Raw genomic sequence first — 15502 nt, 5'->3', positions numbered from 1 at the left:
CCCCTCACGCTGACACAGACTACATCATAAACAGAAAACAATTCAAAGAGCACAAGCCACAGGGTCGGAGGCCCTGCCTTTCTCGGGACCACTGTGTGCCAGCCCAGTACCCAGCAACCCGCGGTGAGCAGGTGGGAAACGCTTGCTGAAACAAGGAGAGACTGGACAGCGGACAGACAGACGGAAGGCGGAGCCCAGGCGCCGCGGCCGTGGGCCCTGGCGGTGGGCGGAACAGAGCGCCACCAGAAAACCTCGGGGGCTCCCAGCATGTTGGGCTGGGGGCATCCGCTCCCTTGAAAGACCACGTCCTGTTCCAGCCGCCTGAAGGACAGAAGCCGCCTCGGACCCCCCCGAAAGGATGCCCCAACTGACTCACCAGGGGAACCCAGTAGGTGTAGAGCGCTCCGAGTCGCATCTCAGGGACGAACTGGGAGCAGGCGAGCAGCAGGAAGTAGAGGTTGAAGAAGTATTTGAACTGGTTAAACAGCACCTGCAGTGGAGAGAGACAGGAGACACTCGAGGCTGGTGGACTCGGAGCGAGGCAGATGGGTGACCTTTCAAGCACTCCCCCAGGAGAACGCAACTCACGTGGTACCTGGTACACTTCACACTCTAACACCTGTTAACTAAGAAACACACCTGGGTGATGAAAACATCATTTGTCAAAGTAAAGAAGCACATGATACCCGTCGGAATGCTAAACACCACATTCAACACAGCGGGCACCTCTGGGCGTGGAGTCCCTGACAACAGCTGTTAGGTTTTATTTCTTAAACTTCTTCTCCAAGTGCAGAAAAGGCCACTCCAAATGCCACTGAAGAGGGTTTAATGCAAAAGGCTCATGTTGTAAGACTAAATCAAAAGAGAGATACACTGATGTCTCGACGGTGTGATTCCAACGTCAGAAGTAACTACAGCAGAATTCCACCCCACATGGCAGGAGGGTTCTGGCGGTTTCCACTGGCCCCACATGCCCTGGGAGTGTCATCCATACCCCGACTCATCTGGCCATCAGGCAACAAGCAGAAATGCCCAGTGTGTTCAGGACACCGTCCAGCCCCTCGCTCCTGCCCTGCCATGGAGACATGGATGTTCCACATACCCCAGGCGGTGTAGCTGTGAGATGCGGGAGAGTGGCCTGGCGTGCCTCAGAGTTTCCATGAATGAGGAATTAACTTGCACTTGACTTTAGATACTGAGATTTCAGGGGCCAGGGGAGAGAGTTGAACCAGGTACTGATAAAAGGAGTCAAAAATCACCCTTAAAGAAACATTCTGGGGCTTCCCTCAGGGCTCAGTGGTAACGAATCCGCCTGCCAATGCAGGAGACACGGATTCGATCCCTGGTCCAGGAAGATCCCACAGGCCATGGAGTAACGAGACCTGTGGGTCACAACTACTGAGCCTGGGCCCTGTGGCCAGTGAGCCACAGCCACCGCGCCTGTGTGACCCAAGGGCCTGAGCCCCACGACAAGAGAAGCCTCTGCGGTGAGACGCCTCCGAACTGCAACTAGAGAGCAAGCCCCTGCTCGCTGCAACCAGAGAAAAGCCTGCAGGCAGCAGCGAAGACCCAGCACGGCCAAAAATCAATCAATTATTAAAAAGAAATTCAGGCTGACCTTATGCTACAGTATAAAGTATTTGTTTCCATGTTCGCTCAGTAAATCAGTGATTTTTTTTCTTTCAGCTTTGGAACTGATTGTTGCTGCTGCTTCTGCAGCCAGCTGGTGAAGTTTTGGAGGTCACAATGGATAAAAATCGATATTTAACTTAAGGGTGTGCTGGGGGGGGAAGGTTTTCAGAAGGCTTGTCTGTTGATGTGTATAAATTAATGAACAAAACAGACAATTGCAGGGCAATATAAGCAAAACAAACATTAGCAAATATGTTAATAGAAAATGTCTCTGGTTGGAGGTATTAAAATCTATCTTAAAAAGATTTCTTGGGACTTCCTTGGCAGTCCAGTGGTTAAAAATCTACCTCCCGAGATTCCCTACTGGTTCAGTGGCTAAGACTCCAAGTTCCCAATGCAGGGGGGCCCGGGTTTGATCCCTGGTCCGGGAGCTAGATTCCGCATGTCACAACTCAGACTCAGCAGAGCCAAATAAATAAATATTTCTAAAAATTAAAAAAAAGAATCCACCTCCCAACGCAGAGGATGCAGGTTCAATCCCTGGGCGGGGAACTAAGACCCCACATGCTGTGGGGCAAGTAAACCCGTGTGCCTCAACTGCTGAGCCTGCTCGCCTCAGCAAAAGACCCCCGGGCTGCAGCTACGACGGCACAGCCAAAGGAAAAAGAAATAAAAAATTTCGCTACACTTTTATCCTCCAACTTTTCTATTCTGAATATGTGTTCCAAGAGGGTAATACGGGGGAAATATAGGCACTGATTTTTTTTTTTTTTTTTTTGGTAACAAAGCTAGGCCCTCAAAATATCTTTTTCACTCCTCTTAGGCCGAACACACCAAATAAATGTGAAGTTATTCCAACCGATCAGGTGGCGTCTCACAGACTTGCAGACAGAAGGCAACCTCTTTCAGGTGCTCAGGACTAAGGGAGGTGAACGGCCAGTGGCTGGGGTGACGTGGAAAACACACGGGGAGCTCACAGGCCCTGCGGCAGGAGCCTCGGTCTTCTAAGACTGGTACCACTGCACACGCGTGCTGTAAGAAGGAAAAAACAACGTTGTCTCGGCCGGTACGTACCCCAGGCAGAAAGGTGAAGAAGTTGTACTTCTGGTTGTTGATGACGTTTCGAGGGTACCGCTGGTCCCTCTTCTCCGGGTGCCCCAGCCAGACGGTGCGGGGCCTGGGCTCGCCTCCCCCGCAGCATCTCAGCCACTCGCCGCACCTGTGGAAGAGACACGCCCACACCGTCAAGGCCACGCCCTCCCAGAACTTCTCTCTCTAAAGCATCATCACTGGGTCAGAACCGCAGCCCCACATGGGGCTTCATCCTTCAGTGGGCAGGGAAAACAGAGCTGATGCATCTACAAAGCCAGCTGTGGTCCAAATCAAAGATGCTCTGTCCCCAAGCCCAAATTATTTCGAAAAGCAGGATCTGTTTTGTTTTTTTTTTTAAGATTTAGAAAGTAAATACATAACAATAAGAACTTTTATCACTTTGACATGTTGCAGATGAGAGAGGAAAGCTCGGGACAGGTGAAAAAAAAACCCTGAGTCTGACAAAATGTGAGAAACAGCTGATTCTGGTCTTGAAGCAGGTCTGTCTTATTCTCAAAGCTAAGCAGGGTGCTAGTCACACCAAGATTACTATCAAAGAAGAGAAGGAAAATAATCTCCTTCCACGCCCATCTCTCCTTTTTAGCAACACATTGGAGGAACAGCCAGGAAGATGACTCGGAGCCCCACATAACCAGGAGACGGGCCAGCGTGCCAGCTGTAGGCAAGCTGACCCCAAGGGCTGCCCTCAGAGGACAGCTCCTCAGGTGCCTGGGCACCTGCCCGGCTCTGATGAAATTAGGCTGCTCTGAGACACACATCCCCAACCCCGACTCTCGCCCAAAAAAGGCACCACATCCTTCAGGAGGGCCTGTAAACAAGGCATCTTGAGAATTACGACCCTTATCAGCCCCTTGTGGTAGAAAGACCACTGGCAGAATGTTCCTCCCGGGGCCCCAGCACACGCACAGGCTGCGAAGGAGGAAGCCCAGCACTGCCAGCCCCGCCAGCCCCTTGAGATGCTGCCAGCTGAAAGCAAAGCATCCCGATGTGGCCATCACGACTTACATAATTATTTGTCAGCGGCAGACCCGCCTTCTGTCCCTCCGCTTTCGGGCCAGGCATGTCCTGCTGAGGTGCTGGGTACAGAGCTGAGCACACACAGGCCGTGGGCTCAGGACTCTAAAGATTGGCAAGCCATCAAGTCGCCTGCTCAGATGCTCAAAATTTCCATGATGAAACACGATGCTCTTTCTTAAAAATAGCATCCTGGTTCCAGTAAACCAGTGCTGGGGGTGGGGCAGGGAGGCTGCTGGTGGCTCCCATGAGGACAGGTTTCACTTCTAAGTAACTCATTCGTGTCGGCCAGAGAAACACGGGGAAACCTGGAGGAGTCCAACCCCATTCCTGCTCTTGGGTGTGAGTCACCCAGGCCCCAGGCCCAGCGTGGGGCAAAGTGCGGAAAGAACGGGGAGGGGACGCACTGAGCACAAGCACACCCTTCCGGTTGCAGAAACCTTCCTCGTGGTCACTGACTCTGCCGTGCACAGCAACTCTCTCCCTATCCTGTAATGATCCTGTAATGATGACTCCCAGAGCGGAATGTTTCTAAGGAAAGCTGAAGACAACCACGGACGGTCAGGCTGACTATTTATGTGAGTTCTGTTTGCTTTCTGCTGGCAGAAGATTCCACACAGCAAACTACAAGGTTAAACTCTCCTCAGCCAAGGGAACATCAGTAAGCGGACCCCCAACTGAAGGCAATCTGCTGAGCAATCACACACGCGCGCACGTACACGCGCACACACACACGGGATTTCCACATACCAACCACCTCCACTTTCTAAGTTCTTAAGTTTGCCTCAATTTGAACGTGTTTTTCGGGGGGGGGGGGTGGCTGCATTTCAAGGCATGTGGAATGTTTTAGGTCCCAGACCAGGATCAAATCTGCGTCCCCTGTGGGAGTCCTAACCACTAGGGGAATAGGGAAGTCCTCTCAATCTGCATATCTTAAATCAGTGATTCTCAGAAGGAAGAAGGGGGGTAGTTACTGGTGTCTCCTAGGTGGAGGAGGTCAAGATTCTGCTAAACATTCTAGAAAACCCAGGACAATGCAAACCGCCCCCCCCACGAATGATGCAGCCCCAAATGCCAGTTATGCCTTGGTTGAGAATTCCTGTCCTTTATTTCAACCAGTGTACCTTAAAAGGTAACTTAAAGGACCTCCCTGACAGTCCAATGCTTAAGATTCCAAGCTTCCAATGTAGGGTCTTGGGTTCGATCCCTGGTCAGGGAACTAAGATTCCACATGCTACACGACACAGCCAAAAAAATTAAAAAAATTAAAAAAAAAGATAACTTAATCAGTTCAGTTCAGTCGCTCAGTCGTGTCCAACTCTTTGCGACCCCATGAATCACAGCACGCCAGGCCTCCCTGTCCATCACCAACTCCCAGAGTTTACCCAAACTCACATCCATTGAGTCGGTGATGCCATCCAGCCATCTCATCCTCTGTTGTCCCCTTCTCCTCCTGCCCCCAATCCCTCCCAGCATCAGAATCTTTTCCAATGAGTCAACTCTTCGCATGAGGTGGCCAAAGTATTGGAGTTTCAGCTTCAGCATCAGTCCTTCCAATGAACACCCAGGACTGATCTCCTTCAGAATGGACTGATTGGATCTCCTGCAGTCCAAGGGACTCTCAAGAGTTCTCCAACACCACAGTCCAAAAGCATCCATTCTTTGGCACTCAGCTTTCTTCACAGTCCAACTCTGACATCCATACATGACCACTGGAAAAACCATAGCCTTGACTAGACAGACCTTTGTTGGCAAAATAATGTCTCTCCTTTTGAATATGCTATCTAGGTTGGTCATAACTTTCCTTCCAAGAAGTAAGCATCTTTTAATTTCACGGCTGCAATCACCATCCGCAGTGATCCTGGACCCCCAAAAATAAAGTCTGACACTGTTTCCCCATCTATTTCCCATGAAGTGATGGGACCAGATGCCATGATCTTTGTTTTCTGAATGTTGAGCTTTAAGCCAACTTTTTCACTCTCCTCTTTCACTTTCATCAAAAGGCTTTTTAGTTCTTCACTTTCTGCCATAAGGGTGGTGTCATCTGCATATTGATATTTCTCCCAGCAATCTTGATTCCAGCTTGTGCTTCTTCCAGTCCAGCATTTCTCATGATGTACTCTGCAGAGAAGTTAAATAAGCAGGATGACAATATACAGCCTTGACGTACTCCTTTTCCTATTTGGAACCAGTCTGTTGTTCCATGTCCAGTTCTAACTCTTGCTTCCTGACCTGCATACAGATTTCTCAAGAGGCGGGTAAGGTGGTCTGGTATTCCCATCTCTTTCAGAATTTTCCACAGTAACACTATCATAAATGGAAAACTAGTATCACTTGCCATAAATAGAAGGTAAACAACAAAATCCACATCAGGAGAAGCAAATGTTACTAAATTCCCACTGATACAGGGGCCCTGGGCCCTAAGCCTCCAGCCTGCTGCTTCTGCGTCCTCTCTTCGTTGCACAGACATTAGCAAGTGTCTGCTGTTCCAAAGTGGACCCTGGGACTTCCCTGGTGGTCCAGGGGTTAAGAATCCACCTTCCAATGCAGGGGACGTGGGTTCGATCCCTGGTGGAGGAACAAAAATCCTACCCTCCACGGGACAACTCAGTCTCACTCAATGCATCGAAGAGTCTGCAGGCTGCAATGAAGGTGCAGTGCGGCCAAAATTTTGTTTAAGAAAAGAGGTGTGACAGAAAACAACAAAATTCAATAAAAAAATAAATTAAAAAGAAAAAGAAAAAAAAAAGTGGGTCCTGACAGGGTTAGAAATATTGAAGGAAAACTGAAAAGGGAAGTTAAGGGTCTCACTTTATGTCTGCATGAGACTTACTTCCTGTCCTTGAATTACTTAGATATTACCACTGTAGCACCTGGAGCCAGCATCTGCCTGTATTTGGGGAACCACTGTCCTGCAGCGAAGCTGTGGGCTTGGTGGCAAATTTCCAAGTGATGACGTCCTCCCCTGGCACCTCCCATCAGTCAAAACAGAAGAGGCAGCGAGCAGCCAGGCCCCCAGTTGACATCTGGATGTATACCCATGGCTCTTTTTCCAGCAGCTGCCCCACACCCCATCTGTCCAGGGGTGGAAGTCAGCCCCACAGGAGGCCCAAGGGGGGCGTGCCTGGAGCTGTGGGGGCAGCTGTCACCCTGCTGCTGCTTCTCAACACCAAACTGAGCCGTCTGTCACTTTCCCAGACACATTAGCTCCTATCCCACCTTCTAGACAGGCTGGGGACAGGGGTTGCAAGATAGAACCCCTGAGTGTGGGAAATTAATACAGAGGCTGGAAAAGAAGGAACAGGAGTCCCAGTTTCAGAACAGCAGGACCACGTGGGCGAAGTAATAAGCACCGGCTTGCCTTTTTTTTTTTGGCTGTGCTGTTTGGCATGTCAGGTCTTCATTCACCAACCAGAGATCGAACGCTGCCGTGGAAGCATGGAGCCTTAACCACTGGACTGCCAGAGAAGTCCCTGAACACTGGCTTATAAACCAGACAGATCTACACGCAAACCCCAGCCCAGCTCCACCCCAGCTATGCACCCCCCTGGACAATTCCACTTCTATGCTTCCCTCTCTTCCTGTCTGTAATAATAATAAAAATAATAATAAAAATAATTTTAAAAAAAGCTTGCTTTGCTGAATTATCAAAAGGATTAAGGACGTTATATACAAAGGGCATAAGACAATGCCTAACACATAACAGGCATTCCATTAACAGTACGTATTATTTCTCGAGTTATTTTTTCAGATTAAAAAAACACATGAAAAGTTTCTCGCCTGTCACTAGCAACAGTGATTCAACTAGGTTAAGATGGAAGGCTAGAAATAACTGAGCTTACGCTGCTCCCAGCTTAGACCATTTAAACGAAGGGAAACCAAAGGGGACGTTCTTACGGTCTGACTCTAGAACAAACAGAAGCGCTGATGGCCAGTAGCCTGCTGGCCAGATGTGCAGTGCTTTCACACAACCTGGGCAAACGCAAGGGGTAAAGCAAACACCACAGAGGGACGTGCCAAGGGAACAGCATTTCTGGAGAAGGTAACTCGTGTAACAAGGAGCAGCCTCCAAAGAAACGATCGCTTCCGCCTTGGTGCTGCCGCCAGCAGCCGGCACTCAGCAAATATTTGCTAAATTGACTTTGTGACGTATCCACCCTCCCTGAAGCCGGAGTCCAGAAATCTAGACTTTTCAGTGTTGACACTGGGCAGATCCAGGAAGAATGCAAGGAAAAATTAAACGCAATGCAGAGAACAAACTGTGGGTACCTGGGGAGAGGGGCGAGAGAGGGGAAAGGGATTAAGAGGCACCAACTACCATCTAGCTGCAAGGATATACTGCACGACACAGGGGATGTGGCCAATATTTTATAGTAACTACAGATGACTGCAACCCTTACACGGTACATCTGAAACTTGGATAATACTGTACACTAAATACACACAGTGTTTCTAAAAAGCAGCACAGAGGAATAGCCAGCAGCAGTGGTTCTCAATGTGAGTATGGGGTCAGTTTGCCTCTGGGGACACTTGGCGACGTCTCGAGAGAAGTTTGGTTATCACAGCTGCAGGTTCAGGGGAGGGAAGGGCTAAGGGCATTGAGTGGGTAGAAGCCAAGGGTGCCACTGAGCATCCCAGGGTGCATAGGCTGGCCCCGTGCAGAGGGTAACCTGGCCCCAAATGCCAAGAATTGATGCTTTTGAACTGTGGTGTTGAGGAAGACTCTTGAGGATCCCTTGGACTTCAAAGAGATCAAACCAGTCCATCCTAAAGGAAATCAACTGTGAATATTCATATCGAACTGATGCTGAAGCTGAGGCTCCAATACTATGGCCACCTGATGTGAAAAGTCGCCTCATTGGAAAAGACCCTGATGCTGGGAAAGACAGAAGGCAAAAGGAGAAGTGGGTGACAGAGGATGAGATGGTTGGATGGCATCACTGATTCAAGGGACATGAGTCTGAGCAACTCTGGGAGGTAGTGGAAGACAGAGGAGCCTGCAGAGGTGTGCTGCAGTCCATGGGCTCGCAGAGTCAGACATGACTTAGCGACTGTACAACAACAAAAATGCGAACAGTCCCGAGTCTGTCCCCTACGTGTCAGTGATGCGGGAAATATTCCCTAGCTGCACTGTCACACACGGCGGCCACTAGCCACACACGGCTGTTGAGCACTGGAAACACAAAATTTAAATTTCAGTTCGTGAATTTAATGACCAAAAACAGCCATGTGAGTCTAGGAGCTGCCATACTGAACGGCTGGTCCCGACCCAAACTGTTAAGCACTTGGGGGCGGGGCGGGGTGGGGGGCACTGGAAGGAATGGAAGGGAAGGCATGAAGGGAAACCTTGCTCTTTGTTCCAGAAACAGGGGATTTTTAACTGGGAGAATGTAAAATTTAGAAGAATGCAAAGAAGGAAGCAGTCCACTGAAGTCTGAAGTATCTCTGGCCACAGGAATGCTACTGTCTGGAGAAGAAGCAAGACCACAGTTACCCCCTTATCCATGGGGGACGCGGTCCAAGATCCCCCAGTGGGTGCCTGAAGCCGAGGGTGGTTCCAAACTCCACAGGCACTGTGCTTTCCCTGAACAGACCTGCCGATCAAGTTTCACTTATAAGTTAGGCACAGTAAGATATTAACAAGAGTAACTGATAATAGAACAATTGAAACAATAAAATTTATGTGAATGTGCGCTCTCTCTCAAAACATCTTACAGTACGAATTAAATGACTTTCTCACCTTAACTAAGTACTTATCACACACCCTGTGCCCGTAATCTTTGCAGTTTGAAGTCATGAAAACTCGCAGGAATTTCTTTTTCCATCTTCACAATTTCATGAACAGAAGATTCAGCCTTACTGTACATCTTAGCAACCTCAGCATAAGGTTTTTTTTTAAATCAAGAACTTTCCACCTTTTCACTTAAAGGAAGCATTTTACAGCTTCCTTGTGACATATCCATATTGCCAACATCATTATTTGGGGCCATTTTTAAGTCAAATAAGGGTTATTTGAACACAAGCACTGCGATACAGTCGGTCTGGTAACAGAGGGGGCTGAGTGGCCACCAGGCCGGACAGGCGGGAGAAACGATGATGTTCAAGTCCAGGGCAGGACTGAGCAGCAAGACACACAGTCTCATCACGCGACTCAGAAGGGTAGACAACGTGAAACTTACAATACATTTATTTCTGAAACTTTCCACGTAAGATTCTTGGGTCCCTCACGCCTAACTGCAACCATAGAAAGCAAAAGCTCAAAAAAGGTGGGACTACTGTGTATCAGTGAAAAAGGTCACGTCAACGTGGCAACTTCTGCAAATGTAAAGCCCAGATCCTCTCACCTAGAAGGCCACCCTGGACGCATCTTTCACAAATATTGGTACAAGGTGACTGAAGGGAAACGCACTGGGGTGCTCACAGCAGCAACACACAGAGAGAGCAAAACGCTGGGGACAACCAGGTGCCCGTGGCAGACGGACCCCCGGACACTGAACCTGCAGCATGAACAGAATGAGGGAGGGATGCACACGCTGGCTGGACGAGATCCAAGCGATAAAGTGGGAGGAAAAAAACGAAGCACAAGACAGGCAATTTACTATGCTACGTTTTAATGAAAGTAATGTATGCTGATGTATGCATGAGGAAAAATTCTGGAAAACACACACGCACGGGATTAACTCAGGTTCTCTGGGGGTGGGGGCAGCCACGGACGGCGGACACTCCTCTCTCCCTATTTCTCATGGCTTAAGTTGTCTCCTGTTGGTCTCCGGCTATTCACCACGCATGACGCCTCTCACGTCCATCCCACCCCACGATGATTCACTACTGACGAACCCGTGTGCATCCCTGTTACCTGTTCATCCCAGGTCCTCACTGTCAGGCCACCGACTGCAGTCAAGACAGGCGGGCTCCAGAACTCCGAGAGATCTTTCCTTGCTGGTCTACTTTCCTCCAACTTCCAACCTCTCTGCAAGACTCACCCACACCAGACTTTCTCGAGCAAGCCCACCATCCAACTTCTCCTTATCCTTCGAAACCCATTCTGCTATTCCCAAAAAGAAGAGGAAGCATCTCTGTTCTCCCTTAAACTTACCTGCTTCTCTCTAAACCAGGACTGGCAAACTCAAATCCACAGAAGCCCGGCAAAAAAGAGTAAACAAACAAAAATAAACGCACGACCCAGTGGGACAGGGCTCCTGAGAAGCCCAGACCCCGAGGGCAGGACGCAGCTCCTTCCAGGATGTTTCTGCACAGGCCCAGCGCAACAGACCCTCCCGCTCTTCAAGACAAGACAAACACACACCTAAGGGGCCAACCCTCAGGTTTAAATGTTGGCAACTGACTCAATTTTAAAATACTAGGCAGAACTAAAACCACACTGAGGTATTATTTTTTTCTGCTCAGCATGATGACCAAGATCAAAGAGCCTAACAACACCTGTGTCTGGCCAGGACAGCCAAACAGGCGTTTTCACGGCGGGGAGGGGCCTAAATCAGTGTCACCTCCTGGAGGGCAACCTGGCAAGAGCTCCCAAAATTACAAATGGACATTCCTTTTGACCCAACCGTTACCCTTCGAGATATTCCGTATGTTCAGAAAAGGGCACAAAGACCATTCACCATAATATTACTAGTACGAGCAAACCATTAGAAATGACCTGAACCCCAGGCCTGGGATACAGCAAGCGCTCCGCAGTAAACTGGTTAAATAAACACAGTACGTCTCTGTGACCCTATGGGAGATTAGAAGATTAGAGAGCCAGTGGAAATTTGCTGTATGATGCAGGGAGCTCACATTTGGTGCTGAACGACAACCAAAGGGCGTGGACGGTGGGAAGGGAGGGGGAGGTTCAAGAGGAGGGGACACGCAGATAACCTATGGCTGACTCGCGCCTATATAGGGCAGAAACCAACACGATACTGTAAAGCAATTATCCTCCGATCAAAAGTAAATAAATTAAAAAAAAAAAAAGTACATCTATTCAACGGAACCCTATGAAGCCACTTTAAACAAACTGTTTTTAAAGAAACGAAGAAGCTTTTCATGTACTGATATGGAACAAGCCCAGGGTATAATGTTAAGTGAAAAAAGTATGTTGTATTGTGTAAGGGGTACTAACAAGTGAATAAAAAAGGGAAAAATCTATGTGCATTTCTTTAGCTAGATACAAAATACCTGTACTGTTTTCATCAATGGTTAAAGAACAACACTGAAGAAATTGACGAGCGTTCGCCTGGGGAAGGGCACCAGGTAGCTGAACGGAGCAGGTGGGAAGCAGGCTGGGTTTGCAATGCACACACTTCTGCACCTTTCAACACTGAACTACATGACTGTGACGGATTAAACTTCTTACATTTAAAAACAAAACAAACCAAAAAGCCAGCCCGCTGCAAAACAGCACACAGCTCTCAGTCTGGAGCCAAAATCTCAGCCCCAAGCTTGTGGGTCGGAGACCAGATTCTACTCACCTCCCGCCCCAGGCCTGGCATACGGCAGGTGCTCGGTCTCTCTGCTGGGAAGCCCTCCACACGCCCCAGGCCCCCAGCACGCAGGGACCTGACCTCACGCATGGACACTGAGCTAGGTCATCTGCTCACAGGTTCCAGAAGAGGTCTGAGTGCAGCCGCCCCCAGGCAGAGCCAGGCACACTGCAGGGACCACATGATCCCAGAGAACTGAATGGAGTTAAGTGATGACACGGAAGGCAAGTCCCCAGAGGGCAGAACTCCAAGCGAGCACATGCAGAAAGCTCTCGGTGCGCGCTGGATGCCGGCAGAAGCCATCAACGTGCATCCCTTCCTTGCTCCCCATCTTGCACTGAGTCCTGCAGTTGGAGGGGGCTGAGGGGACTGTGGCTTTAGCAGACAGATCCCAGAACCCGCCTTTGGAGACCTCACGCTACCAAAGACTCCAAGAGTCATGCCTGGATTGTCCAGACCACCAGAACTCAACGATGGAGGCATAGCAGGACGCATGCGGGTCCCAAAGGCCGCTGCCCACCCCCTGCTGGCTCCTCCCTCCGAGGTCAGCCTTGATAGTGGCTATCTCTGCTCCTGCCCTTGCCATTGGCCACACACTGAGGTCTAAGCACACGACAGACATCAGCTCATCCGGTCCTCACACCCCCTGAGCAGTGCCATCACGATGCCCATTTTCAGAGAGCTGAACTCACCCCGCCAGAGTCACAGGGCCAGAGAGAGGCATCCCCGCTCGCATCCAGGCTCTGGGCCCCTCCGGGTCCTGGGCAGCGGAGCCTGGCCGCGGGGAGCCAGCACCTCTACCAGGAAGCCTCCTTCCTCCCAGCCTGGCTCCTCCCCTGCCCCCTGGAGGCCTGGACCGCAGCCCAGAGGCTGCGCTGCCCACCAGGCGTGGCTTTGGTGCTGAGACAGCCCCGCACGGCCACAAGTGAAGCTTCCAAGGGCACCTGTAAAACGCCAGATTGTTACAGCACCTGTCGCTTGGGGGTAGTCGACTTCTGGAACCAGGGGGTGGAGGGGCTGGTCCGAGGGGGACACAGTCACACCTCTCCTGATGCTGCTGCCCCCCGGGAACAGGACCGGGGCTCCTCTCTCTGCAGGGTGGCAGACGTGATGTCTGTACGCAGCTCTGTCAGGAGAAACTGATCTACAAGGACTTTTATTCACTCAGCAAACACTGAATGTCTCATGACCACCAAATGCACCATCCCGAGGCGGTCGGGCCCCAGTCCATACACAGAATGTGCCACGGGCAGTCAATTGCAGGCCCCCTGCCCTCCAGCTCCATCCATCTCAGACACTCGGAAACAGAGAAAGGAAAAACTTTTCCTCTTCTTTTTCTCTCCTTTTTTAAAACTTTCCCAATCTCGTGGGTATGCACTCGGCAAAAGGAAAAATGTAAATGATTGGAGGAGGCCACCGCCCATCTCCTGACCTGGGAGGGGCCGTTCTGGCTTTTCCAGGGTGTAACACAGCAAAGCCCTTCCAGAAGAGTAGCTCAGTGATTAAGACATGGTGAGAACCCCTGAGTACTCACAAGCTCCATCTAACCCAGAGACCTGGGGATGTGAGCCCATGAAAGTTGCCCAAGGGGTAGCAAAAATTCATGCATCAAGACTGCCTCTACGTACTAAGTTTTCTTTTCTAACAGCAAACCCAATGGAATAATGTCACCTAACAGCCATCTGCAGAGAAGGCAATGGCACCCCACTCCAGTGCTCTTGCCTGGAAAATCCCAGGGATGGAGGAGCCTGGTGGGCTGCCGTCTCTGGGGTCGCACTGAGTCGGACACAACTGAAGCGACTTAGCAGCAGCAGCAGTAGCCATCTGATAAAAGTGTAGATCAGAAGGAAATATGTTGTTGAGGCAATAAGTCATGTCCAACTCTTTTGTGATCCCATGGACTGTAGCCCGCCAGGCTTCTCTGTCCTTGAGATTTTCCGGCAAGCACACTGCAGCAGGTTGCCATTTCCTTCTCCAGGGGATCTTCCCAACCCAGGGATAGAACCTGTGTATCCTGCATTGGCAGGCAGATTCTTTACCACTGAGCCACCAGGGAAGCCCAGAAGGAAACATACCTAGTATTAACAGGAAGTTGGGCTTTAAATTGCAGCTACTGCATCTTTAATTCTTCTATAAGAGAAACCACTAGTTTTCTTTAACAGAAATTATTACTTTTATACTGGAAAACAATTAAATGCTAGTGTTTAGAAGTCTCCAATGTGGGAGCCGGTGGGGGGGGCTCTGGGCAGGTCAGGCAGGTCCCCGCAGGGCCTGGCAGCCACCCTTGGCGGTGGTACAGGGGCTCTTCTCCAGCGAGCCCAGGCTCCCCGGACACCCCCCGGCTGTCTAGGGGCGATCAGCGCCTGTCTGACAAAGGTCCACCCCAGTTAACGCAACAGCCTGGAAACATGAGAGATCGTGGGCTGCATCAGGGAGCGGCCAGGTGGACCGAAACGGGGGCATCTCCAGTCACGCAGCAAACACGAGGTCACGGCAACCCAGGCCTGGGCCTCCGCGGGTACAGGGTGCCTCTGCTCTGGAGGGCCAGCGTTCAGAATATAAAGTGACAACACGGTAAGAACCAGCTTGTGAGCATCCAGGGTCCTGGGTTATGTGAATTAAAGATGCCTCCTCAGAGACAGCAGGTTGCCACTGAAAGTGTCGTTTACAAAGCACGTCAGGACACCAAACAAAAGCTTTACATTAAAATGCTGGGTGAGAAAAAATGGGAAAAAAAGCACACGTGCTGCATGGGTCTAACTCACCAAACGACGTCCACACGAAACAAGACAGGGAGAAGACAGCGTCTGCCGAAAGGTTTGCGCTAACTGCGGTGCCGCTGAACGGAGAAGTTAACACCCGCATCTCAGTCAGTAGCTTTCTCTGTTCTCCAATTCTTCTTTAATACACATGCACTGACTTTACAATTAAAATACAACTGAGACTTTTTTACTATTGCCCTTAAGAAGGGGTCTCTGGCTGTAGAGTAAACAGAAGCAGAAATAACATGTTGCTCCCAGAAAACACATAAGGTGAGAAACCAATGGTACTTTGATTCTTAAAAAAAAAATGTAAACTAAGAAATGCAAAAAAAATAAAATAAAAAAGGGATTTCCCTGGTGGTCCAGTGGTTAAGACCCCGAGCTTCCAATGCAGGGGGCATGGGCTTGATCCCTGGTTAGCGAACTAAGATCCCATATGCCTCATGGCCAAGTTAAAAAGAAAGAAAGACCAAGCTGCTTCCAAGAATATATCTGAGA

General features: G+C 49.9%; 1 protein-coding gene across 5 annotated transcripts in view; it reads right to left on the bottom strand.

The window, feature by feature from the left end:
• The window catches only part of ATP9A (ATPase phospholipid transporting 9A (putative)), a 125053-nt gene that overhangs the window by 95380 nt on the left and 14171 nt on the right, over window positions 1-15502 (bottom strand). For 3 of the 5 annotated variants that reach the window (XM_070381026.1, XM_070381025.1, XM_070381024.1), the window contains exons 2-3: window positions 2707-2851; window positions 377-490 (exon numbers count right to left, since the gene is read on the bottom strand). In XM_070381026.1, coding sequence (XP_070237127.1) covers window positions 377-490; window positions 2707-2851 — 259 coding nt within the window. Of the gene's footprint in view, window positions 1-376; window positions 491-2706; window positions 2852-3750; window positions 4028-12934; window positions 12982-15502 lie in introns of those variants that run through there. The other 2 variants (XM_070381027.1, XM_070381028.1) reach the window with 2 other exon arrangements.

The sequence above is a fragment of the Bos mutus genome, chromosome 13 (genome assembly GCF_027580195.1).
Source record: "Bos mutus isolate GX-2022 chromosome 13, NWIPB_WYAK_1.1, whole genome shotgun sequence".
Lineage (NCBI taxonomy): Eukaryota > Metazoa > Chordata > Mammalia > Artiodactyla > Bovidae > Bos > Bos mutus.
The sequence above is the reverse complement of the archived record's forward strand: the minus strand, read 5'-3'. Positions and strand labels throughout refer to the sequence as shown.